Here is a 26,052-nt window from a genome sequence, read left to right as displayed (position 1 = left end):
CCACCCTGCTCCTCCCTGGCGAAGTAAAGCTACTCGGTGCCTCCGGCGGGCCTGGCCAGGGCTCCGGGCTCGCCCCAGGGTGCGCAGAACGAAGGGACCCCCGGGGGCCGGTTCCGGCTGTTCTAGGTCTGCACCCACCCAACCCCACGCAGATCCGGCCAGGTCGCGGGTAGGAGCTCATGCAGGAACTCAACACTGAGCTCAGGGCCCTCGCCCCCACCCCCACCTAGCACAGCAGGCCAGGGAGTTCGGGAAGGGGGAGGGGTGGCGGTGGGCAACTGTGGCCATCTCTGCTCTAGGCTGGCATCGTCAGCCCGGACCCCACACCCAGCAGGCCGCTCCTGCCAAAGAGAGGCGTCTACTGAGACAGACCTGGATTGTCAATAGCACACTCTTGACATTTTCCATTAGAATTCTCACTCGTGCCAGTGGTGTGTGGGGCACTTCTGCCTAATCACACATTTTCTCTGAGAAGGGAAAGAAAACACATTTCAAAATGCTCTCCAGTATTTACTTTTCAAATACGCAGAATCCTTAAAAATCGCTTCAAAAAACAAAACTGTCAGCTCAATTTATATGGAAAGAGATTAAAACGGCTGGTTTCGAATGAAAGGAGTCTCAGCATCAGCCCAGCTCCAGCCTCTCGAGGCCCCACGGAGCCGACGGGACGGAGCTCACAAGTGCAGGTTCCTTCGCCCAAAAGGTTAATCGGAGTTCAGGGTGAGGCACACCCCCTGCAGCACCCAGTGAGATACGTGCTTTGTGGTGAAGAGATCGGCTTCAAACACCAGGCCAACTCCCATGGCATTCCTTCTCATGGAGGTGGTGTAGACCGGCGTCCGGAAGGTGTTCTGCAAAGGAGAGGCGCGTGAGGCGCCCCCACGGGCGGCGGAGGAGCTCGAGCCCGGGAAGCAGGAAGCCCAGTCTAGGTGCTGAGAGTGCGGGCGCCTCCTGCTAGGCCTGGCCGAGGCTTCAAGGGGCTTGGCGGGGCCGCCCTCCGCTGACTGTGGATGGGGCTTCGTGTAGCTACGCTCATCAGACAGGCATCCGGGCCAGGCGAGGCAGGGGGCGCCTGCTGTCTACATCAGACGTAAGTATTTTATGATTCAGGCAGTGCCCGCAGAAGGTCAAGTGAATGGAGGAGTCTCTTCCTGAAGTTGAGCTGGACCACAGCTCCGAACTTGAAGCCGTGCCCCACCCCCCACCCCCGCCGGGGGAGTCTCTGCTTACACACAATTTGCATGCATGTGTCTTCCTGGAAGGTGGCTCCACGCTGTCATCCTGTCTCGGGGCTTCCCCCCCTCCCACAAAAGGCTAAGTACCTGTAAGGGTGCTTAAAGGGTAAGACTGAACTGCAACCCCCCCCCCCCCAGTCCCCCCCAACCGTGCCCCCGGTGGGGGGCGGGGAGGGGAGGACGGAGCCAGGAACAGGCGTCAGCCTTCTACCTGTAGTTTGAGGCGATGGGCTTCGATGGGGATGATCTTCAGAATCGGCAGGTCGACCACCAGCACCTTGGGTTTGCTCTTGATAAGACATCCTCTTTCTACATCCCAATCTGCGCCTTCGAGATACAGTCCTGAGACGAAGCATCCTGGATATCCCGGGAAGAGCCCAGGGTTTATGTGGAGGCACCGGCCACTCTGCTGTGCACACAGTGGCCCTAGGTATGTCCACAGTGCACACACAGAGGCAACTCCCTCGCCCTCCTCCCCCAGACGTAGCCCAGGCCTTTGTCCAAAAGACGTGGCCGTCATTTCTTCCCTTTTCGGAAGGACACCGTAGATGCCGCGAGCCTCCCCTCCCCACGGCTTTGGCAAGGGAGACGAGGGAGAGTTGCCTCCCCCACCAGTCAGGCTTCAGGGCACACAGACCTAGACTGCTTGGGCCCCCAGGTTATAAAGACAGAAGCACCACAGCTTGGTGGTGGGCCAAGAGGGAGTGCAGAGAGGAAGTCAAAGCCTCACCGAGAAAATGGTGTCTGGGGAACAGAACACGGCAGACACACACAGTGGCAGAGGAGAGGACAGTCACTTGCCCAGAGAGTTCCTCCGAGGCTTCAGTGAGCATCCCTGAATCTCCACCATGAACCCCATCTCTAAGCTCACTCAACAGGGCTTTTGTGGCTCATGGGTAAATGTCTTCCGACTATGGCGGCAGCACTGCCCTGGGGAACGGCAGCGTCAGTCACCAGTGTCACAAGAACTGACATCGTAATTTCATGGGTCGAACCTAGTCCAACCTGCCCTCTGGCTCCCACGTCCCCAGCCCCTCAAAGTTTCCAGGGAAGCCCTCGGGCCCTCCTTTCTCTGAACGATCTAATTCTGACCCAGGAGCCACTTCTGCAAACGAGCAGGGCGAACGTGGTTCAGGTCCCTCCTGACATCAACCCCAGGTCTCAGTGTTGGAACTGGAAGAGAAACGCACGTATCGACCCCCAGAGAGATCGAGACACAGACTGTGCACACATACAGCCAATATTCGCAGCAGCCTTCCTTTCAAACCCGGCCTGGCCCGTTTCCACCCGCACCATGCTTGTTCCTCTGAATGGGGGACGGCTCGGGGAGGGAGAGCTCATAGGGAGCTGACCGTACCTTGTCCTGCCCGCTCGTTCACTTCATCTGCATCTTGGAACTTGGTCACTTGCGTGAATAGGGTGGAGCGGTCCAGCGGCCAGCCGTTCCTCCGGCAGGTGGCCTGCACCAGGGCCGTGAGGTAGGATTCCGGGATGTGTAGCCCCGAGAGCCACATCACGCCGGGCTCACTTTCAGTGACCTGGAAGGCAGGGGGCAAGGCAGCGGGAGACCGGGGCCGCCACCAAATGCCAGGGCCAGAGCTGACCAGAAGATCGGGTCAGGATAAAAGACACAGTTCACCTTCGCAGCAAAAAGACGGTGTCGGAACAACGGCAGCCTGTCTGGGAGAACAAGCCGAACCACCCGGCTCCAGAAGGAGCAGAGACTTAAATATTAAAGAATAAAACCACGAGAGTACCGGGTCGGCTCTCCAGTGAACACTGTCATGATCTTGAGTTGGAAATGCAAAACCCAGAGGCCATAAAAGAACAGACCGAGACATTTGAGCAAATAAAAATGTAAAACTTTCTTCCGGAAGAAGTGCCACAGGCAAAAATCAAAAGATGCTGACAAGCTGGGGGGCAACACTTGCAACACCAGCAGACCAAGGGCCCATCTCCTGGATACACAAAGAGCTCTAAAACATCAGTTTAAGAAGATAGAGAACTTGATAAAAATGAAATCAAGACACGAAAAGACAATTCACAGAAAAACACGAAACAGCTATATGTGTGTAAGATATGCTCAGCCTCACCATAACTCAAGAAACGCACACCTAAACATATTTTCGTTTACCTATCAGGAAAAAAAGATCCAAAATATTAAGAACACACATGGTGCAGCAAGGGGAGGAAATAATCGTGTTCACTCGCTGTGGTTTCCACTTCTCTAGAAGACGATGTGACAAGAGCTGTTAGAATGTAAAATGCACATTGGGGTGCCTGGGCAGCTCAGTCGATTAAACATCTGACTTTGGCCCAGGTCATGATCTCACGGTTCGTGAGTTCGAGCCCCGCATCAGACTCTGTGCTGACAGCTCAGAGCCTGGAGCCTGCTTCGGATTCTGTGTCTCCCTCTCTCTCTCTCTGCCCCTCCCCAACTCATGCTCTGTCTCTCTCTCTCTCTCTCTCAAAAATAAACATTAAAAAAAATTAAAAAGAATGCAAAACGCACACACTGAGACCCAACGCTTCCACTGTAGGGACCTACCTGTGAAATATACGCGTGTGCATCCAAAGGTACGTGCGCCAGAATGTTGTATTGGCAAAATAGAGGGGGGGGAAACCCCAAAGGGAACCACCCAAACGTCCAGCAGGTGAAAGGACATGGAATATCTGTCAAATGGAGTCCCCTTAAAAGAATAAGGTCGACCTAAATGCACTTAGATAGACAGTGGCCAAGATGGACTCTGAGACGAACAAATCAAGTTGTGCGTAATAGGCTTCAAAGTCTTAAAAACAAAAAGAAAAGGAAAAAAAAAAGATACAGGTATGCTTGTAGAGTCAGAAGCCATTTCTCGAGCACCCAGTCACTGCTAATAGAAGGTACCTCCGGGGCTCCGGAGAGGGGTCGGAGGTGGTTGGGGAGGGGGGTGGTCCAGGCTGAGCCTCGAACTGACGCGCCGACTGCGGTCTCTCACTTACCCACGATGTGTACTGGCTGAACCGCCGCAGGAAGTAGAGCATCCAGTTTCCAAGGGACTTTAACGTGTCAGGGGCCAGCTTTCTCCAGATACTAGGGATTTGCCCGAGGAAGAGAGATCTGGCTACGTCATCTAACTCGTTGCTCATTCCAACTTCTCCGGCCAAGGCCTGTTCGCAGAATCAAGAGCGGTCAGGCAAGACCGTGGGAAAACCGGGTACCGCGTGTAGGCAGAGGTCTGCACACGAGGGGCGTGCTCACCCTCTGAAGTTCAGCCAGAGACCTGGACATCCGCGTGACGAGCTTGTTGAAGCGCTCCAGCTCCTGCAGAAGCACCACCGAAGTGGGGGACAGTCCCACCCCGAGGTGCTTCCCGACCTGGTCCAAGTCAAAGATTTGGGGCATCTTGTTTTCTATGTCCTTGGCAACGTGGCCAATGTAATCATCTCGGCTGATGCCGCTGCTGGATTCCCCTAAAACCAGGACACGTTTTAGGGAGGGCAAGGCATCTGAGGGTTAGGACGGGGGCGTCCTGAGCCTTCTGGTTCCAAGAAAGGCATCGACGCTACAGAATCCACAAGCACCAATAGCCCTCTGGGCCAACAACGCCCTTCCACCGTAACCGCGCTAGTTCGGTCCCCGCGGCCGACTTCACCTGTCTGAGGCTGCAGCTCCAGCAGGTGAGTCCACATGTCTCGAGCCGCCTGAGTATAATATCCAATCTCGGCATTGGAATGAAGACCAAACACCTCAGGTGTGTTGGTCAGCGGGAGGGCCTCGATGGCTTCTGTAATCGGGACGGAGAGGACACCGTCACACAGCCCTCAATTTCTGCGGCTGCGTGGCCTCGACAACCCCAGATACGCAAAACTAATTTCCACCGCGTAGCGGGTGGCGTGTTTTTAAATAAAAATTCCATACTACCACGCCCCATCCAGCTCTGCGTTTACTTCTTATGACAAAAATGGCTCCGTGAGCTTCCTGGGGCCCACTCTGCCCTTTAGGCGGAATGTGGCGTATTTGTCGTCACCCCAGGACAGGGAAATCTAAACTAACTCCATCAGTGCTGAGGCTATAAAGAACTTGCTGGGCCCCCTACAAAACATAACGGAGCACGCCCACCAGCCAAGGATCCCCCCAGGAGAGGGGTCAGAAGAGCCATCAAGCCAACCGCAGAAAACAGAACAGCTGAGATGTACGGTCGGTCTCCCTTAGAAAAAACTTCTAACATATATTTTGATGCCTGAGAAATCTCACCAACAAATTTTTCCTTCACATCACCGGCGGGGATTTTATAGTCCACCTCCTTATTCCGGAAGAAGTGGAATGGCTGGAAAGTGTCAAAAATGAAGTCTCCCAGGTACTCGTCCATGTAGATGGTCAGGATGCGCCGATCAAAGCTGTCGATGGCCCGTCCTCCGTACATGACCTGAGTGACCGAGAGCAAGAGCTGGCCGGGAACCCAGGACCCACCTGAGACCTGATGTGCCCTCGGGGGGGACTCCTGCTGGCCGGGCTGCTGTGCAGCTCAAACCATGTTGATCACATGCCTTTGGCCCACTGTGCACAAGAGGCTTGTGCAACTTTGTGGGGTCCTGGAAGCCAGTGTGCCATTTGCAAAATCCCCAAAACGTAGTGAAGAGACAACAAAACAACAAAGAAGCCAGCAACCACTTTGGCCTTGGGAATTGGTGGTGCCCCTGCGTGAGCACATGCAGGCCACGGGGGAGGCATTCCCACAAGGCCTGTCTAAAGTCATGGTCTCCAGGGTAGCCCTCCACGCCCACCAACCGGGAGCGAGGCTGCGACGACACGCCTAAGGCATGGCGAGGAGGGGAACTGCCAACCCCCCCCCCCCCAGAGAACACGGCCCCCAGGATGATGAATCCAGAACCTCCATGTGGACAGAGCCCACTTAGGAGAAAGACGATCGGGTGATAAGCCAGCAGAATTCCACAGAGACCTTGCAGCTGACACGCAGCAGAAGCAACAGGGGAGTCACCGAGGTCTCAGAGGTCACTCATAAGGGCACCAGGCCACAGCCCAGCTCCAGCCCTGGGAGGCAGTCCACGATGGGTCCCCCAAGACACTCCTACCTCTCCAATCAGGTACTTGAGGCTGCCCCACGGGATCCTAGGGTCATGTTGCTGGAAGGCTTTTGTTAAGTATGTGTTCAGAATCTCCATGCAGACCTTAAAAGACGAGGAACAGGCATGGTTGTGCTCCAGCCCACAGAGTCGCTCACGTTCTGACCCTCTCCTCAAGTGTGGGCAGGAACACCGCGGCTGTTCACAACTCGGAGAAGGGGTGGGGGTGACACAGGCCGGCCGAGGGGGAAGTTTCTTGGGAGAAGCAGCAGCCACTGCGTCCTAACCTGGAAGTCAGACTCATTGAAGTCATAGTACACGTTCCACCCGATCTTCCCGAACTTTCTCCTCTCCAGCACCACCGCGTGGAAGAACGCCAGCACGTAGACCAGGGACTTGAAAGCAGGGTGCGGGCACTGCTCCAGCATGTCAGGAGAGATCTTGAAGTAAGTCGCTCTCATGTTGAGTTTCAGCCCGTTGGGTGGCTCCGTAACAACCTGTCAGAAGAGAAGACAAATCGTGACGGAAACCGCAGACCCACGAGTCCAGCTTTGAAGAGGGCGCAAAATGTAGACACCTGGGCTTTCCCTCCATCCCTGCGTGGCCATCTCTCCTGCTCCCCAGGCAGCAAAAGTCTCTTATAAGGACCCGGGCAAAGAAGATAAGGGACTAGATGTGGTTCTGACTCCCGCTCATCAGATGACCCAGAGAAGTGAAAGAAGCCCGTGGGAGCTTCAGATGCAAAACGGACGTCACCAAGTTTTCCCTCTATCTGCCCCAGGTGACAGATGACAAAATCTTGCCACACAAAACTTATCTGGGGAGTAAGTTAAATGGGGCGTGTAAACCACTAGAGTAGTGCAGCTGAGGGCGGACCTGTCATCGAAAAGAAAAAGAAGGTTTAATAAATGTGAAGTCCAGGAAAACGAACCTAGGTATTATTTTGGATACGTGTGGAAGGAAGTGGTAAAGACAGGCCTGAGAGTCGTAACTGTCACGCGGTACGGGACAGTGCTTGTCTCTGAAGAAGAGAGGGAAAGACGGAACTGGAAAGGGTGGCCGTGAAGGTCTGGCTGCGTTGTAGGTTTACTTCCAAGCACGCGCTCGCTCACACGCACACACGGACGGCAGAATGGTGGCGATCTGAGGAACAGGGCTGTGGGGACGGGTGTTTGTCCTGAACCAAACCTTCAAAGACTTCTGCAGAATCCCAATGGGGAAGCCCCTGGTGGGGTCTGTGGTGAGCCACAGGCGGAAGTCTGGGTGGGGTTTGCTGATCCTCTCCAGGGACTTCTCCAGATCTTTCAGCCAGCGGACCAGGAGATGACAGTTCTGCAGCATCAGCCACTGCCCGCGGGCCACCGCCGTCTCCAGCAGCTGTAGGGCCAGCTGCACCGACGGAGAGAGAGAGGGGAGGAGTTGGCGTCCCAAAGCCACACTGAGCCCGTGCTCTCCCAGAAACCCGCTCCGAGCCCCCAGGAGGGCCCACTCCAGGAGAGGCCACAAAGAAGCCAGTGACCCAGGAGCTACGGGGGCTGCCCTCAAAGAACCCATCTCTGAGGACCCCTCAGGGCCGCCTGAGCCACACGGCCGGTCCCAACCTGGAAGATGAGCCAGCACGTTGCACCCGCCGGCCCCCCTCAGCCCCGAGAGCTCCAGGTTCTCTGAGGCCGGCACCCTGACCGCCTCTGCGGCCATGCCGCGGGGGCAGTGACCACCCTGACCCAAAACAGGGATGTCCGGAGACTGGAAGAGAGGACGACTACGTGTGAATGGACTCTGGAAGCAACAGAGCAGCACAGCGGCCAGCAAGGCCGGGCGGTGACAGCATGCCCGCTCCAGGACCACACCACTGCCCGCCTGCAGCTCAGGGGACGGGAACTGCGCCCAGCTCACTCACCCCGGGGACCTCGCCCAAATTTAGAGCTTATTCCTTCCAACAACGAATTACCTTTTCTTGACCTTGACCCATGGCGAGGAATTTGAGGCGGTTTCCTCCAAAACCGCTGCGCTCGGCTAATTTCATAAGGTCACTGGCAGGGTCAGAGCCGGGACTGAGGATGAACACGATGGGCGAGGTCGGAGTGCTCTGCTCAAAGATGGCCTCGAAGCTGATCATCGGGGGCTGCACGTACCTGGCGGAGGGAACAAACCGGGGACTCTCGCAGAGGACAGCCACGGCGTGCTCGCCTCGCCGCCTCCAGAACCTTCTGGTTGTTCTTCGGGTATAGCTCCCACCGGGTTACAGTCCATGTTGACGCACATGTCACACAAGAGGGTGAACCCCTGGGCGACGTGAGCCCTGCTGTGTCCCCCTAGCACAGCCAGGCACATCCATGGGGGCGCCACCTGACGGGGGGGGGGGACTTCCAGGCGGACGTCCCCTTGGCACAGGACCCAGAGGCTCCACGCCGACAACGCCACAGGCGTGTCCTGAATGGCCCACTTCTCAAGATTTGAAAGTTAGTTACCAACACATCAGACCTGGGAGACTTTGTGTAGGAATCCAAATTTCTAGCTTCTTTCAAAGAGTCAGAGGATCCAGCCACTCTGGGCCCCCCTTTTCAGCTGGTGTCAGTCCAGCTAAGGGGCAGCTGCCCCTGTGAACCAGGACTTGACCTGTCCGAGCTGCCACAGTCCCCACCCAGCCTGGCACACTCATTTCCATCACCTGCCGGCCATGAAGGCACGTTTGGGTTTGCAGCCCCAAATTATATGCCTGACTTCGGTTCTGGGGCTGTGCCGTCCAGTATGGAAGCCGGTAGGCACGTGTGGCTATTGGGCACTTCAAGTGTGGCCGGTCCAAACTGAGAGGTGCTGTAAGCGTAAATTCACACAAGATTTTGAAGACTTAATACCAAAAGCAAACCAAAAAAAAAAAAAAAATCATGTAAAATATCTTGATAATATTCGTATTAATTACATGTCAAAATGATAATATTTTAACGTATCAGGTCAAATAAAACGGTATTAAAATTACCTTTATCTGTTCCTTTTTGAATGCGGCTCCTAGAAAACTTCACGCGTGTGCCTCACCTGGTATTTCTCCTGAACGGAGAGGTACGAGGGTGACCACAGAAGAGCGCTCAATGACAGGGCGGTGGCAGTTCCCTCGGAAGCTGGCCCATCGCTGCTGTCTGTGAGTTCAGGGTGTGGGGAGGGGCGCGGGGGAGGACCCCACAGAAGGGCCGAGCAAACACAACAACGCACTTACTTCTCTCCCATGGTTAGAGTCACATAGTCGGTCACCGCCCGGTACACCCGATCCACACGGAAGCAGCGCAAAACAAGCAACTTCTGGAAAGGGGTGATGCTGCTATCGTAACCCAAGGGGAATGGGAACTGCTCGAGGGAGTCCAGGTCATACCACTGGGGAAAGCAAAAGACACGCGTGGTGGTGTCAACACAGAAGCGCTAGAGCCTCCATTTTTCTGTGAAGGTCCCAAAAGCCACTGTAAAGGAATGAAATCTTTAGAAGCATGCACCTCCGGTCACTTCTAGACAGCTCTGTCATTTTCTACCTCCTGCTCCAAAACTAAGAACTTCAGGAAGGGAGGGGCTGAATCGTTTTCGCTGTTGAGTCCTTAGTGCCCGTCAAGGATTGTGCTCCATGGTAGATGCCTAGTTCTCGGATGGGTGGACGGACAGAAGGACAGTTGGGTGGTTCTCCCGCAACGCTAGCTGAACTAGATAAAGGAGAATTCAATCAAGCGCCATGGAGGGTGAGAACGACACTCTGAGTGAGTCACACAAAGGAGTATCTTCTTGCTCACAAAGAGGCTACGGTTTGGGTCTCAAGATGACTGATTCGCAGGGAAGGGAAGGAGGAGAGACAGAACGTGATCTCACCTCCTGCCAGACAGCGGGATGTTTCTCAACATCATCGGGAAGATTCCCAAAGGAGTCCGAGAACATTTCTGATAAAAGCATGATATCTTCCCATCCCTGGTCAGACAACCAAGCACAGGGCTTTTTCCGGTGGCTTTTCTCCAGGGAAATGTTTCCTGGTCATGACAGAAGAAGAGAAGTAAGCGGCTGGCAGTAACGTGCCGGGAAGAGCGAGCAGCTCAGTGCTTTCACTCCTCCCGCTGCAGGGAAAAATCCTCGTCTCCAGCGGGGACTGGACAAGGCAGCAGGTATACTTGGCTTGCCTCCTCTTGGCCCGGGACCCCAGCCGGGCAGCTCAGCGTGACTGCCGGCCTCAAGGCAGCCTTCTGAGGCTGGAATATTTAGGAAAGCAGGGCTGTTGGAAGCCAAGTTCCAAGGAGAGTTTTTGTTATTATTGTGGTTTGTGTTAATGAACTCAGATGTGTGCGTGGGCAATGTGGGCCAAGGGAGTTGGGAAGAATGAAAAAGGGGACACATTTGTCACCTTTTAAGAAGAAATCTAATTCTTCCTGCGGGACTCTGCCTTCCGCTTGTTCTATCTTGATCGTCATATTGAAAGAAAAGAGTAACTTGTGCCTCTCAAACAGCCCTGGAGGGAAACATCAGAGGGTACGGATAAAGTAAATTTGCTTTAAAAAAAGGAGGTTGTTATGCACACCAGCCTCGAATGTAAGAGAGATGAAATGAAACAAGGGAGCAGCGCACCTGCATCTGGCCCTCTCTGCTCTGTGTGTCCACGGCTGTGCGAGTGTAGACGCTACGGGCTCAGTTCGCATGTGGTGCCCAAGGGCCAGCTGCGATGGCGCTTGCTCCTGCGCGTGCGCAACGGCCCTATCTACGGCGGCACCTGCCACACCGGCCCGGGAAGCGCAGGGCAACGGGGGAACCGTGTGACAGAAGTCCGGAGCCACCTTCTCGATGGAAAACTGGTCGTTCGCCTAACTCTAAGTGCAAGTTCTTGTCTGTTACGGTCTAGAAGAGGTGTTAGCAAGCTTCCTACAAAAGGCTAGGTAGGAAGTATTTTTGACTTTTCAGGCTAGACGGTCTGTGTAGTAACGATTCGTCTGCCATGACAGCAGGAAAGGGGTCCCAGGCCGTATAGGCGTAAGTGGGCACAGCCGTGTTCCAACAGCACATTATTCACAAAAGCGGGCAGTGAGCCAGATCTGGCCTGCTGGTCACGGTTTGTCAGGCCTCCACTGCGGAGCAAGCACATTCCATCCACAGATTCTTTACTATTGGTAGGGGGATGCTAAATATTAAAGTTCTTCTTCTTTGTGAAAACACAAGAAATGTGTTCTTGGGGAAAAAACTATGTGCGTCAACACTTGGGACTTGAATTCTACTCTTCTGTGTGCTGCGGGTGTTGGCCACTTAAACAAGCCCTGGAGGAACGACAGTCCTCAACCTTTCCCCTGCCCAGCTGCTATGGGCTGAATTGTGCATCGCCCCCCGACCCCAGCCAAACCCACATGTTGAAGTTCTAACCCCAGTGCCTTGGAATGTGACCATATTTGGAGATGGAGCCTTTAAAGAGGTGCAGTCAGGGGCGCCTGGGTGGCTCAAGCCGTTGAGCGTCGGACTTCAGCTCAGGTCGTGATCTCACAGTCCATGAGTTCAAGCCCCACATCAGGCTCTGTGCTGACAGCTCAGAGCCTGGAGCCTGCTTCGGATTCTGTGTCTCCCTCTCTCTCTACCCCTCCCCCGTTCGCATTCTCTCTCTCTCTCAAAAATGAAATTTTTTAAAAAAACATAAAAAATTAAAAAAATAAAGAGGTGCAGTAAAATGGAGGCCGTGAGGATGGGGTCCCATCCAACCTGCCTCACGTCCTCAGCAGAAGGGATCTGGACACACGCACAGAGCGCATTTGTCCTAATCAGTGCAGAGAGGTGCTCACCTGTGCAACCGTAGTTATAGATGTTGAAGGTCAGTGTGTCCATGATGTTCTTCAGTCGCTTCATGAGAATGGAATCGGGCAGCGACTTCTTAAGTGACAAGCCAAAAACGTCCAGGAAGGCGATGAGGGAGTACTGGTACATGGCGTTCACGAGGGCCATCTCGGACAGCACGAAGAACAGGATGGCCCCCCTCCTGGCGGCCGGCCGGTAGCCGTCCCGCAGCCTGTCGATGTCCAAGGCTGTCTTCTCTGCCAGCTTGAGCTTCTCCGACACCTAAAGAAAAGATGTGCGTCGCCACGGAAACAGGGAGACGGACACCCACAACCAGGATGACTTATGAAATGGGCAAGAAAGTAAGGGATGCACGGGGCGCCTGGGTGGCTCCATCGGTTGAGCGTCCGACTCCTGATTTCGGCTCAGGCCACGATCTCACAGTCTGTGAGTTCGAGCCCTGCACTGGGCTCTGCACTGACAATGCGGAGCCTGCTTGGGATCTTCTCTCTCCCCCCCTCTCTCTCTGCCCCTCCCCTGCTCTCTCTCTCAAAATAAATAAATCAAACTTAAGAAAAGCGTAAGGGATGCCGAGAGCAGGGTTGGGGGTGGGGGGCAGCAAGAAAAGCCACACAGCACCCACAGGGGTTTGAAAAGCACCTGCCTGGACGTCTGTGGCTGGATGCCCCCGCACCTGTGCCCTCTTCCTCTTCTTTTTGTTTTTAAATTTTTGAGAGAGAGACAACAAGTGGGGGAGGGGCAGAGAGAGGCGGGGGCAGGGGATCTGAAGCAGGCTCTGAGCTGTCAGCAGAGAGCCTGACACGGGGCTCGAACTCACGAACCACAAGATCATGACCTGAGCCGAAGTCGGACGCTCAACCGACTGAGCCGCCCAGGCGCCCCGTGCCCTGTTCTTCTTTTTTTTTTATTAAAATTTTTTTTTCAACGTTTTTTATTTATTTTTGGGACAGAGAGAGACAGAGCATGAACGAGGGAGGGGCAGAGAGAGAGGGAGACACAGAATCGGAAACAGGCTCCAGGCTCCGAGCCATCAGCCCAGAGCCTGACGCGGGGCTCGAACTCACGGACCGCGAGATCGTGACCTGGCTGAAGTCGGACGCTTAACCGACTGCGCCACCCAGGCGCCCCCGTGCCCTGTTCTTCTAATAACAGTACTGACTTGAACTTGGAGACTCCAACGTCCCCCTTTCATTCCAAACGTGGCGTCCACCCCAACGCCAGGAGAGGGAGCATATAACCCAGACCCAACCAGTCCACACACCACAAACCAGGCTGTGGGACCGGTTTGGGGTGGGGACGTGACTTAAATGGCTCTGGGGAACCTTCATGATAGGGACAGGTAAAAATTCCCACTCTTCCCTTTGGACCAGAACCTGAGGGGGCATGAGGCCACACCCACCTCGTAACCATGAGGGGGGCTTGGCTCACGGGGAGGCAGAGAATGAAGCCAACCCAACAAAAGGCCCAGCCCAGAAATGGAGAGAAACTGAGTCCTAATGATATGTTTGGAGTCCTGGATCCAGGCCTGCCTGAAGTCATCCCTGGGCTTTGTTTTCTAAGCTAATAAATTCCCTTTTGACTTAGGCCAAGTAGGGCTGGGTTTTCTATCACTGTCGACTGAAAGAGGCTGGCCTGATGCACAAGGGTCCCTGGGAACACGTCTAGGGCTCCCCTCCCCATCGCACACCCCAGCAGAGGTGGCCTGTTCTCATCACGCAAATCCTCAGGTGACTAGGAGCCCAAATCTGACGACAGCACAGGTGGAGATCCCCCCTCCCCCACCCTCCCCCACCCTCCCCCAACGCCTCAGCTTCTAAGACCCGGGAATGAGGCCCGGAGATCATGGAATCCAAGTTTCTCCTTTGGAGACATTTTTCCTTTTCTCCGCTCTCCTTTGGCTCTCCCAAAGGCGCGTCCGGGACCACACCCCCCCCCCCCCCCCCGCCGCCCCCACCGGCCCGGCTCAGGGCATTTGCCGTGCAGTTCGCACCTCCGTGGCTTTGGATTTCGTCTCCTCCAGGGTCTGCACCAGCTCCACGTTGTCCAGCATGTTCCCCGTGGAGGTCGCCAGTTCCCGAAGGAGGGAGTCTTCCAGATCCTTCAGCAGGTTCTTGTTCTCACTCGTCTCCTGGATGAGGTGCTCCCGCTGCTCCTCCAGCTCGCGCCTCTCGTAGGCCACCAGCACGCTCAGCAGCTGGTCCTCGAGCCCCTTCAGCGTGACTGGGGAGCGAGGGGGGGCCGTCACTGCGGGGCACCCCGTCGCCTCGCCTGCTGCGCGCTTGCGCCCGGGACAGGCTGGGGCTGCGTCTGAGCCCGCCCTTTGGGAACTCGAGGACTCGGCCCTGCCGTCACCCTAAAGCCACGGGGCAAAACCGTCAGAACAACACGGAGACGCTGCCCACCCTGTGGGGGACAAGAGTGTGGGGGGGGGGGTCCCAAAATAAATACTGGGGGGCCAGAGTGGAAAGCACACCCAACCTAATTAGCCGATTTACGCAGGTACAGGCCAACCCGAGACAACGGGAGAAACGGCACTCGGTCCCTGACAGAACTCAGCCAAGAGGAAGGGCAGAAATCCAAAATCATGCCGCGTACTTCAGTGCGCCACACGGAGCAACTTCCGGCCCCAGCATAACAGGGTCTCGCCCCACTCCGGGTGTGGGTACCTGGGCCCGTGGTCCAGACTCAGCACGCCCCAAGACACGTACCCCGCTGCCTTCCCAGGGGCGCCCAAACCTTCATCACCAAGAACCGACCAGTTGCGATCTGGTTAGGAGCGAATGACCTGGGGTCACCTAACGACACGGCGTCCCCTGAAAGCTCTGGTCCCCATTTGTGGTCTCCGTGGTAACCACCCTAATTCGCCACTGAGGTTCTGTACATCCTTACCGGTGTAGTTGATGACCATGGCTTTCCCAAACACAGACGGGCTGTATCTGGGATTGGCCAGCTTGGTGTTTAGGTACAGTCTGAAATTTGAGTCGTAATCCACCTCCTTATCCCCCAGGATGATAAACTGCCGTCCTTGGGAGACTTTGATATTCTTTTCTAAGACGTTATCGATCACCGGATCGATGTACTCGTCCACGTCGTGGAACAGGAAAGGGGTCCCATACTTTATGGCCATCTCCAGCTGCTTGAGGAAGTCGGGGTCGTTGAAGGAAGCAACCTGCAAGACGGAGGTAGGCACTGAGAGTTGTGCCCTCGGCAACTGTGCAGGGAGAGCGCCTTGGCCTTCGGAGGGGGGAGGGGACATGCCGGTGCCTGGGGGGTGGAGGGAACCAGAGGGGAGAAAGAACGGGAGAGAAGCAAAGCGTGAGACCCGCAGAAGCCAGAAACCCCTTAGGTTCAGGCTCTGAGCAGCCCAAAGTGATCGCGAGAGATTCTCCTTCCGTCTCACAGAAGAAGAGTCGGCAGAATTCTTTCTTTCACTCGCCTCTTTGCTTCACCTCCCTCCAACCTCATGACGGCTTTGCTAGCTCTTTCCTCAAAACGTCTGGGAAAACTCCTCCTCTCTTCTAGTCCCCGGGGCCTCCCTCTCCTTTTCCCTTCACCTGCTTTCATTATGTTCACTAACTTGGCCTCCCCCCCTCCCCTAAGCTGGAATCACCCCCCCTTTAAGTGGGAGCATGGTGGCAGGGGTGGGGCTGGGGGCTACGTGGGGATGGCTCAGGACCCCGGCAGGCTGAGGGAGGAAGAGGAAAGTCATGCTCTTCATTAAAGCATCTCCTCATTAATATTTGTCTCGGGGGCGCCTGGGTGACTCAGTCGGTTAAGCATCCAACTTCGGCTCAGGTCATGTTCAAGCTCAGGTCAGATTCGCGGGTTCAAGCCCCACATCAAGCTCTGTGCTGACAGCTCAGAGTCTGCAGCCTGCTTCTGCCCCTGCCCAGCTCACACTCTGTCTCTCTCTCTCTCTCTCTCTCTCTCTCAAAAATTAACATTAAAGTAATAATAATAATAATAATAATAATAATAATAATAATTGTCTCACCATAGCTATGTGTGTATCTTAGAGGCAGACCTTCCCCCCAACAGCCTGTACATACTTGGGAGCAAGGACCAGGAAAAAAAAAAGAGGAAAAAGTAAAAACCGCAGCAATTTCACCCAGGGCAACTGAACACATATGCCCACCAAAAAAAAAAAAAAAAGAAAACTTGCACACGAATGTTCACAGCAGCATTATTCATGCTAGTCAAAAAGCAGAAACAACCCAGATGTCCATCTATGGATTAAATGGATGGTCAGACGTGGTCTGTCCAGGCAACAGAGTATTATCCATCGATGAAAACTAAGGAAGCATGGACACCTGCTTGAAAACATGATACTGAGGGAAAGAAACCAGACACAAAAGTCCACATATATGATCCCATTGATATGAAATGTCTACAAGAGGCAAATCTATAAAAGACCTCCGTGGTGGCCAGGGGGTGGGGGGCGGGGGGGTGGGGGGAGCGTGTGGGTAGGTGGCTATAGCATGCAACATTGCTTTTGGGGGGTAGTGGTAAAAACAGATTCTGGTGTTTGTTGTAGAACTCTGCAGGTAATATACAAAAAACCACTGAACTGTATGCTTCAAAGGGTGAATTCTACAGTATGTGAATTATATCTCAATCAAAAGATACTGAGATATCATTCCTCCCTTCCAGAATTAAAAAAAAAAAAAAAATGAGCATCTAAGCCCTGGATGGGTAGGGTGCACCTTCGAGCTCCTGGCAGCTGAAAGACGTGCCCAGGTAAGCGAGCAGAGCCCCAGGCAGGTCGTGCAGCCCTCAGAGATGGGACAGGGTGGGCGGGCAGGGAAGCGGCTGGCTCGGCTAGGGTTTCAGGATGGTGACGCCTCAGCTCAGCATGGCCGGGGGCCCCGGGGCTGTCACGGTAGAGATGGCGGGAGAGAACAGGCAGGGAGGGCGGGGGTCACCCAGGGAGGGGCCAGCCGTACCCGCAGGTTATTTTTCTCCTCTTTTCTCTTTATCCAGTTGAGGGCCTGCTGCTGGGGGTCGATGCAGAGGGGGAACCGGCTGGCCCGGGTGGTAAGGAGGCCATTCTGAACCGAGAGCTCATCGGGGGGCAGTCCCTGGGAGCCCCACCTGGAAGGAACAGTGACAGGGAAATGTATTTTTCTTGTGCAAGTTGTAACCAAGTGCTAACGGTGGTAGGACTGGCCTTCCAGAACAATCTACCAATCCACAGGCTGCTCAACGCTCCTCAGGGCCCAGGAAGCCGGATCTTCTGTGCAGTCAAGTCAGCTGCACCCCTCGCTGTGTCCTGCCGGGGTGACACCCACGTGGACCCCCACCCCAAGGCACCCTCGTCCTCCAGGCCACACACACCTGCTGATCTCAACATCGTCCGTGAGCAGGTTTTCTAACCGGAAGGGCTGGCTCAGGGGAATCTCCCGCTCCAGGATGTCATTCTGCCAAACTTGGTTGACCATCTGGTCACGGAACTCCCACGTGAACGCGCCCTCGTAGCTCAGGAAAGCCGAGCAAAGCAGGCAGTCCCCCAGCAGCTTCACCCGCCGGTGCATCAGCTCGTCCAGGTCATTCAGCCACCTGGCACAGGAGACAGGGGCTGCGGTAAGCCGTTATCTTCCGGCACAATCAGAAGGAACATTCTAGAAGAACCGCCTTGAGCCGCCGCTAATGGGGCGAGCCAGAAGGAAACGTCGTCGGAGATATTCTCTCCTTTTAGAAACAAAGACTGCCAGGTCATTTTGCCACACCCCACCCTGGTGAGCCCAGCGTTTTGGAAGACTTTGTTTAATTGCAGGGTTCAGCAGAACCCAGCATCTAATTGGGGGGCTGGACAAGTATTTGCGGGATGCATCTAGTCTCCAAGCTATTTATTAAGTAGTAATCACGTTGTTTCCGAACGCTTTGATCAATAACTTACAGACACACCCAGCAGAACTCATGAGCTCTGGTCCTGCTTGGTGACAAAATTCTACCCGAGATAAAAGGAAGTAGATGTTTCACCTGGCCTCTTCTGGTAAATGGCCAAAGTCTTCGAGGTTTTAGAAATACTGAAAATGGTTTGTTTCCTACAAGCAGATAGTATTTTCTAGTGTTTTCCATACCCCTTTTATGGTGTTGGATTGGAAACTACCAGCGGACCAGCTCTGGCCAAATGGCCTTGCCCCTAGGCATCAAACAGTCCCACCTGCTTAAAACTGAGGCTCAGGACTGAGCCAGACACAAGAGCCCTTAGAAGAGATTTGTCCAGCAACAGAGGCGGACTCCTCGTCCAGACCCACCCAGGAGGCGCTCACTAGGTGCCTTAGTTAAAGGTCACTAAGAAGTAAACGTTTCTAGGACAGAGGGCGCCTTGCCAGAGGCCACTGGTGCCTCCCTGTCTCCACAGCTGCACTGCCTCCTTAACCCTTCATAATTATGTAATAAACCACAGAATGCGTAAAATGGCATCAGCCACCCTAAACACGGTAACAGTAACATCGGAACTTTCCCACGCGGTGTTCAGATAAAAACGCAGCGCGGGGTGAAGACTACATGGCGAGCCGGTCCGTCGGCGACGTTCGCTCACGGACCACAGAGTCTCAGAGCTCTTAGCGCACAGCGCGTCGGCCACTGACCTGATGTTCTCAGACCCCAGCCCCGAGATGAGCTTGTCAGCAGCGATCAGCCGTCTCTCCATGATCTCGGCTTCTTCCTGCAGCTTTTGCTTTTCCAGAATGGCTGCCTCGTATTTGGCCCCCAGAGCCTCCAGTTCTCTCTGGATCGCTGCCAACTCATTCTGGATCTTTTCTAGTTCACGTTTAGTGAGGTAAAAGTTCCGCTCCAGCCTGGCCACCTGTGGGAAGACGGTTCACAGAACGGTGGGGAAAGGGACCGGAGTGAGGCAGGGACGAAGGAGTCTCACCCCTGGGCTTACGTCCACACCGCGTTTCTAATGCCGTTCATACTCTTTGGGGCCGTCATACGTCCTGCTGAGGTACCTGGCTTCTTAGTCACGTCTTCGACAGTTTGCTGCAAAAGCTCTAATCCCATTGGAAAAACAGGTCTTCATGCAAGTTAGCAGATGCTTAATTTCCCAGTGTACTGAGATCACAGTAAAATGACACTGTGGTTCTAAGTCAAAAACTGAAAAGAACCCGTGAAAACAATACTGATCTTATGCCCAGTTCTAAGTTTTCTAAGCAATAAAATTCTGAGTTATAAAGCAACGTCAAAATAGGTCTCTGGGTGCCTGGTGGCTCAGTCAGTTGAGCATCCAACTTCGGCTCAGGTCATGATCTCACGGTTTGTGAGTTCAAGGCCCACGTCGGGCTCTGTGCTGACGGCTCAGAGCCTGGAGCCTGCTTTGGACTCTGTGTCTCCCTCTCTCTCTGCCCCTCCCCCACTCGCACTCGGTCTCTCTCTCTCTCTCCCCCCAAAAATAAACATTTAAAATTTTTTAAGGGGCGCCTGGGTGGCACAGTCGGTTAAGCGTCCGACTTCAGCCAGGTCACGATCTCGCGGTCTGTGAGTTCGAGCCCCGCGTCGGGCTCTGGGCTGATGGCTCGGAGCCTGGAGCCTGTTTCCGATTCTGTGTCTCCCTCTCTCTCTGCCCCTCCCCCGTTCATGCTCTGTCTCTCTCTGTCCCAAAAATAAATAAAAAACGTTGAAAAAAAAAATTAAAAAAAAAAAATTTTTAAGAAAATGGTCTCAAAATGATCGAATCAACCTTATAACTCCCTTTATATTGTGCATTCTGACCCAGTGGTTTTGCCCCTCAGAGGACATACGGCAATGTCGGGAGACGTTTTTAGTTGTCAAAACTTAGGGGTAGGGACAATGGCACCCAGTGGGTGGAGGCCAGGGATGCTGCTAAACATCGTACGGTGCACAGGACGGCCCCCACCACGGAGAACCGTCTGGCCCCGAACGTCAAGAGCTCCGAGGCTGAGAATCCTGCTTTAGCCATAGAGGACAGTTTTTACCCACTTATCCTACTCTTTTCACGCAAAATTTGAAAATCTTCCAGACTTCGGTTCTGCCAGTTCACGCCATCTGGATGAGAGCTATAATTCAGGGTTATCATTTAGTAGTGCTGGGGGCGGACAGGGGAACGTTTCTGCGAGGTAAAATCAGAACCCTGTCAGGATGCTTCCGGCAAAGCTATGGACATATTAAATGCGACTCCAGATTGCTCCCTCGGCAGCAATGTTTTGGTCTTCCACGTGGACAATACCTTCTCTCTTCTGGGCTTGATTTCTCTGAAAACGTCACAGTAGCCCATTACAGCTTCCACAAACTTCAGCATCCCCAAGCCTGCTTTGCTCACAGCTTCCATTTCTTCAGTTGTGGTGTTGAGAGTCTTCAAGAGGCCTAACGGTCAAAGATGCAATGATTTCGACGAGTGACAAGACTCATCTTGGGAAAGTAAGATGGGAAATGAAGGAGTTTTGTGTAGGTGGATGATTAAGGTGTGAGGGAGGGAGGGGCACGTGTTACTGCCACCCAGGACATCCTATGACCCAGGCACCTCCATGTGACATCAGGACCCAGGGTGTCCGTGGGGACCCCCGACTGTGCGTCAAAGTGGCTCAGAGCAGGCAGCTGGCTGGGAATCGTAGGCCATGATGAGTCACCGTCCCCTCTACCTATACTCTCACCCCAGGAGTAATTTCACATGAATGGAAACCCCCCCAAGCCAATATTCAGGTAAAAAGAGAGGTCCTTGGGTTTTTGCACGTGTTGTTACCCCTCGTGTTTCATTTAGTTTTGTGTCCGAGCTGCTGAGAAAAAGCATTTGACAATAACGTTCTGAACAAGCCATGAAGGTAAACAGTGGCACTATGAACTCGGGTGGCCTTTTGCAAAGACGAGCCTCGTTCCCACTGGCTAAACATCTAGGCAGTTCAGGAGCCAGGCTCAAAGGGAACGTGGGCATTCTGTAACTGAGGACAGAGAGGCTGGCTGCGGGTGGTGCCGGTCCCTCCCCGCCCATCTCCCAGGGACCTACAGGAGACTGTACTCTGGCAAAAAGCGCAAGGGAAGAGCTCAAGGTCAGACCACCTCTCGCACCACCATGCCCGGTGGACAAGATGCCGGAAGACAAGGCCAGGCTGGGTTCCGTAAGAAGGCACCGTTTCCTGACGGGAACGCCAGAGTGACTGCCGTGAAACGTGCAGCAGGCATCGGCTGCTACTGCCCATCCGGCACCCAGCCCTCCCATGTCACCCCCAGTGCTGCCATCTTCCTCTGGCAACAGTCATCCGGCCTATTCCCTCCTTGCTCGCCATCCCTACTCCCAAGACTGAGATGCCAAACTGGGATCAAGCCTGGCTGTTCCTACGTTCGTCTACGCTCACCTCTGATATTTTTAACTTGGCTCTGGGTAATTGAATCAAAATCAATCTCCATCAGAGACCTCAGGAAATTGGGGTCAGACATCATGCCTTTGGCAGTTTTCCAGTTGAGCTCCTTATACCCTTTCATGATGAGGATGCACTCACACACCGTCTGCACCTGTTTGGGGGGCTTAGCAAAGGACCTGGTGAGAAACAAAGACATATGTGAATCAGACCCAGGATGCGGCCAGGACCTAGCCTAAATGAGAGTTCCAGAAAACGTGGCTCAACCAAGAGTCATCTCTTGGAGGTGACGCTGCGTGGAAGCCAAGGAAGCCACATCCCAACACCGACTTGGGCTCCTCGGGTGAGCTTCTCCAAGTCAGGGACTGGTCTCCTCCATCAGGCGCCAGATCAGGCTGACGGCATCAGAATCACGGGGGCGGGTGTCATTTAAAATGCAAACCCAGGCCACCCCAAGCATCTGAGTCAGTAGGTCAGGGTGGAGCCTGAGAATCTGTGTTTCTAATTACACCTCGGGTGGCTCCTTAGACTCTACAGCGTAACCACTCTCATTACTGCCATCCATTTACTAGATGAAGAGACAGGGCTCGGCGTTTCACACAGCCTGCCTATGTTCACACAGCCCGTGGGGTCCGGGGTCCCCACATCCGGGCTCCTTCCGGTCTATGTCACCCCTGTTGCCTTTGTCTTTGATGAGACCAGACCGCCACTCTGCTGATCCAACGCTCAGACATCCAGCGCCCTCAACCCTCAGGGAACCGAGACCCAAAGAAGCAGGGGACGGCACAGCAGCACAAAGACCTGGGAAGGAACAGGCGGCACGTTAACTGGACCCAGGGGGACCGCTTGGCTGCCTGCTGCTGGGCAAAGTACCCACGACCCAGATGAGCTGTGCAGACACCAAAACCGTGAAGAGAGACAGAAGCGTAAAGAAAGTGATGGAGGGAAGGAAAAGAAAGAGAGAAGAGCAGAGATGACAGAGGCCCCAGAAGGGCAGAGGGCAGCCCGGGGGGAGGCGAGGCAGGAGCCCAGCCATTCCAGCAGGAGGCCAGGGTGACCCAGAGGCGAGAAGGAGGGCGGGAGGGAGCGAGAGAGCGAGAACAACGCGGCCAGCACAGCGCTATGGAGACTTTCCGTACTGGGCAAACGCCCCACCCATCCCAGCCCCAGGACCCCCACCCGCTCGCCTGCAGACGAGAGCGGAGAGAAGGAGGCACGCGGGGTAAGGACAAGCCAGGGCGATGACTCCGGCACAAAGACAGATGATTAAAGTAATGGTCCTGAGTCACCAGGGGAAGGTTCAATGAGGCCGCCACTAGGTCTTACGAAAGCAGGAGACGCTGTCAACTGTTTCTGAAAGGTTTCCTTCAGGGTTGATGAAGGCCAGGCCCAGGCCACTGATCTTTGACTAATCAGAAGAGGACAGAGGCAGTGAGAGGCTTTCAGATATAAGACGGGAAGAGCCCCGGCCTCAGTGAAGGATCCCGAGACCTTGGGCAAGTTATAAACTATCCAGGGTTCTCAGTTTTCCCATCTGCAAAATGGGGAAACAGAGCCAGACCTTCCCACTCGGAAACCCTGTGAGTCTATGAAAGCGAAGCCCTCCGCTGTCAGCTTACAAACGAGTCCCGGGCACCTCGTGTATACAGAACGCGTCGCCGTCGTAACACAGGATAACTGAGGTGTTAGTCATCCTGAGGTGGTCAGTCTGGGAAATAGAAACATTCCTGTTTCATTTGATTCTTTTCTCCTACCACAAAAGAAACAGGTGAGAGAAAGATGGTGACGATATGCCCGCTCCCCGGAGGGAAAGAATCCTCACAGCCCCGACTCCCCACCTTCCCTCACTCTAACTCAGACACTCTGTCTCCGTTTTGCCCTCGGGCCAAGCTCCTTCCAGTCTCAGAGACGGCCGCCTCTAGCCTCTATCCTACAGCCGGTGAATCCATATTCTCTAGCCACGTCTCAGTTTGCATGTCACTTCCTGGGGAATACTTTCCCTGACTACCCCCCGCCCCGACTAGGTCAGGTTCCCCCGTTATCCGTGGTCGTAGCAGCAAAGATCTCCCCGTCCTAACCTTCTCCTGGGTGATCTTACTGTCCATGTGGGATTCCTGCACAAACACCCGTGCTCCCCGAGAGTGTCAGCTGAATGCAGTAAAGACCTTGCTCAGCCCCAGTGCCGGCACAGGGTCGGTGGGCGGGTGGTGGGCACCCAGAGACTACCGAACGAATGGAACGAAGAAAAGTAAAACCACAAGCCGGTAACAAAGGGAGCCTTTTATACTACAGAGGAACGTCCACTTCTAATCTTCATGACTCCTAATCTTCCTGGCTTAACATCCGATGATTTCTACACAGGGGATTGAGCCTCGTAGAAAGAAAGTGCTATTTAAAGAATGAAAGGATTATGAAATTGTCAAGATGTAAGTGCTGGCTCGCCACACTTGACATCCAAATGACCTACGGAGAGCCAGATTATAGTCGTCTGGAAAAAATAAATTTGGATAAAAATAAAATTGGATCCACTGGGTTCGCAATGAACCCCAGGAAAAATCCCCAAAAGATCAACTATTTAACCATAGAGAATTAAACTGTAAATGCACAGGAAGAAATCATGGGGAGATTGTCTTACAATCTTTCATTTTTAAGGCCTCTTAAGGATGACATAATATCCGAGATCCACAAACTAAAACATTGCTAAAATCTGCCACATAAAAATCTTATGCACAGCAAACACAAACACACACACAAAACTCACAAGCAAAGTCGAATGGCCAATGAACCACAGGGGAAGATATCTGCAATTCACATCGTGGATAAAAAGCTCACCTCCCTATTACATAAAAATCCACTGGAAACGGACAAGAAAAGAAAGCAACAATAACAACAATTCAACAGATAAGTGGGCAAAGTGTATAAACAGTTCACAGAAAAGGAAATACACACAAACCTAACACACGTCTTTCACATATGAAAAAAGGCCAGCCTCACTCACAATAAGGGGGATGCACATTAAAACTACACAAATACAATTTTTCATCTACATAACCAGCAAAAATTCAAACGTGTGATGATGCTCTCTGTTGGTGAGGCTATGGAAAAGCAGGCACTCCCATGGACTGTCAGTGGAGTGTAAATTGGTTCCACCCCAGGGAGAGCGCTAAACAACAGCTGTAGACATCATAAACGCACACACCCTTGGACTCGGCAGTTCCGCTTCTGGAAAAGCATCCCCGCGGCGGACTTGCCCGGCTGCGCCATGAAGTGCGGTCGGTGCTATTCTTTGCCATGCGGTTTGTAAAGGCAAAAGGCTGGCAACAAGCTAAAGATTCGGAAACTGGGGCCGGTTAAATAGATGACAACACAGCCACTGTACAAAGGAATGTGATGGACTCTTTTTAGATATTGGGGAAGTTCATCATATGTTGACACGCAAAACATCTCCAAAATGCACTGTTCGGTGGAAAAGCCAAGATGTAGAAAAATGCATACGGTATGTGACCATTTACACACCAAAAAGAGAAGGAAGAAAATACACAGGTATCCCTTGTTCCAGTAACCTTTAGAATCTACAGTCAGGAACCGAAGAGACACTTGTACGCCCGGTTGCCGTGACCATGCACAAAAACCCTCTGGATGACATGTGAGAACCAAAAGGCAATGGGTACCTGCTGTGTTGGGGGGCAGGTGGGGGGGGAAAGGAGGGGGACTAAGCTGATGGGGCGGTCGGGAGGGGGCTTTCACATCATGTCACTGAGATGTTGGGACCATCCTAGCTAATGCTTACTTGATGCCCACTGTGTGGTCCGGAGAGCTCTTCGTATAATAGTTCACAACAGCCCTGAGGCCATGGGGACAATTATTATCAGCCTCGTCTTACAGATGAGGACACTGGAGCACAGAGAGGTTAGGTGACTTACCTGAGGTCACATCCCCCCGTAAGAGGCAGAGCCATACACGAACACATTACCTACTCCCATAATTACATTTCCAGAAACTAGTCCCTTCAGGTCATAGGCCACTTGTGCTTTCTCAGAAATGACTCGAGCACCGTCTCGCACCTGTCTCAGGCGAGATACGGGCATCCCCCGCCAGCTGCCGGGGACACATAGCAAGCTCTCCATTTGGTCCTGTAGGAGCCCCGTCTCCCCCTCGCCCTTGGGTCAAGCCGGGGACTCACAGCCCCTTCTCTCCAAACAAATCCCCTTCAAAACTCCTTCCCGACTCTCTGCTCTCACGGTGTTTTTATGCCGCTGACCTGGGAGTGGTGCCCAACATTTGTATAACCGGCGTTGGCCGTTTCCCTTGAATATGTGTACGCTGACGGTCTGTCCTACAACTCAGCTTCGTATGCATTTCTGCTTTGTTCTGCACCCCCGTCCGAACTTCTGACACGTACGACTGCGATCTTAAAACGTCCATCCTTACGCCTTCATTCAACCACGCTTTGCAAAGCCGAAATAATGACCTCTGCCGACAGCAGTATCCGCAGGTGACCTCCTGAGAGCTGCTTAAGTCCCCTGCCCTGGAATGAGCTGGACGTTCGGTTTCAAGTCCACATGTCTCACTAATAAACAAACGCCAAGGGCCCAGCCTTTGACAAGGAAGGAAGAGAGACGAGCACAGAGAAC

At 53.7% G+C, this 26,052-nt stretch overlaps 1 protein-coding gene across 1 annotated transcript in view; it reads right to left on the bottom strand.

The window, feature by feature from the left end:
• Nucleotides 1–505: 505 nt before the first annotated feature.
• The window catches only part of DNAH10 (dynein axonemal heavy chain 10), a 152,663-nt gene continuing 127,116 nt past the window's right edge, over nucleotides 506–26,052 (bottom strand). Inside the window, exons 58-79 of the mRNA XM_049619502.1 lie at nucleotides 21,416–21,597; nucleotides 20,293–20,429; nucleotides 18,695–18,912; nucleotides 17,436–17,657; nucleotides 17,045–17,192; nucleotides 14,991–15,270; nucleotides 14,092–14,321; nucleotides 12,089–12,362; nucleotides 10,675–10,779; nucleotides 10,152–10,306; nucleotides 9,517–9,671; nucleotides 8,254–8,437; nucleotides 7,491–7,691; nucleotides 6,590–6,799; nucleotides 6,312–6,407; nucleotides 5,473–5,644; nucleotides 4,871–5,002; nucleotides 4,477–4,688; nucleotides 4,218–4,385; nucleotides 2,593–2,773; nucleotides 1,447–1,592; nucleotides 506–851 (exon numbers count right to left, since the gene is read on the bottom strand). Of these exons, the coding sequence (XP_049475459.1) occupies nucleotides 705–851; nucleotides 1,447–1,592; nucleotides 2,593–2,773; nucleotides 4,218–4,385; nucleotides 4,477–4,688; nucleotides 4,871–5,002; nucleotides 5,473–5,644; nucleotides 6,312–6,407; nucleotides 6,590–6,799; nucleotides 7,491–7,691; nucleotides 8,254–8,437; nucleotides 9,517–9,671; nucleotides 10,152–10,306; nucleotides 10,675–10,779; nucleotides 12,089–12,362; nucleotides 14,092–14,321; nucleotides 14,991–15,270; nucleotides 17,045–17,192; nucleotides 17,436–17,657; nucleotides 18,695–18,912; nucleotides 20,293–20,429; nucleotides 21,416–21,597 (3,955 nt within the window). The 3' untranslated portion in view covers nucleotides 506–704. The remainder of the gene's footprint in view (nucleotides 852–1,446; nucleotides 1,593–2,592; nucleotides 2,774–4,217; nucleotides 4,386–4,476; nucleotides 4,689–4,870; nucleotides 5,003–5,472; nucleotides 5,645–6,311; nucleotides 6,408–6,589; nucleotides 6,800–7,490; nucleotides 7,692–8,253; nucleotides 8,438–9,516; nucleotides 9,672–10,151; nucleotides 10,307–10,674; nucleotides 10,780–12,088; nucleotides 12,363–14,091; nucleotides 14,322–14,990; nucleotides 15,271–17,044; nucleotides 17,193–17,435; nucleotides 17,658–18,694; nucleotides 18,913–20,292; nucleotides 20,430–21,415; nucleotides 21,598–26,052) is intronic.

The sequence above is a fragment of the Panthera uncia genome, assembly GCF_023721935.1.
Source record: "Panthera uncia isolate 11264 chromosome D3 unlocalized genomic scaffold, Puncia_PCG_1.0 HiC_scaffold_8, whole genome shotgun sequence".
Classification (NCBI taxonomy): domain Eukaryota; kingdom Metazoa; phylum Chordata; class Mammalia; order Carnivora; family Felidae; genus Panthera; species Panthera uncia.
This window is presented reverse-complemented; position numbering and strand designations above follow the sequence as displayed.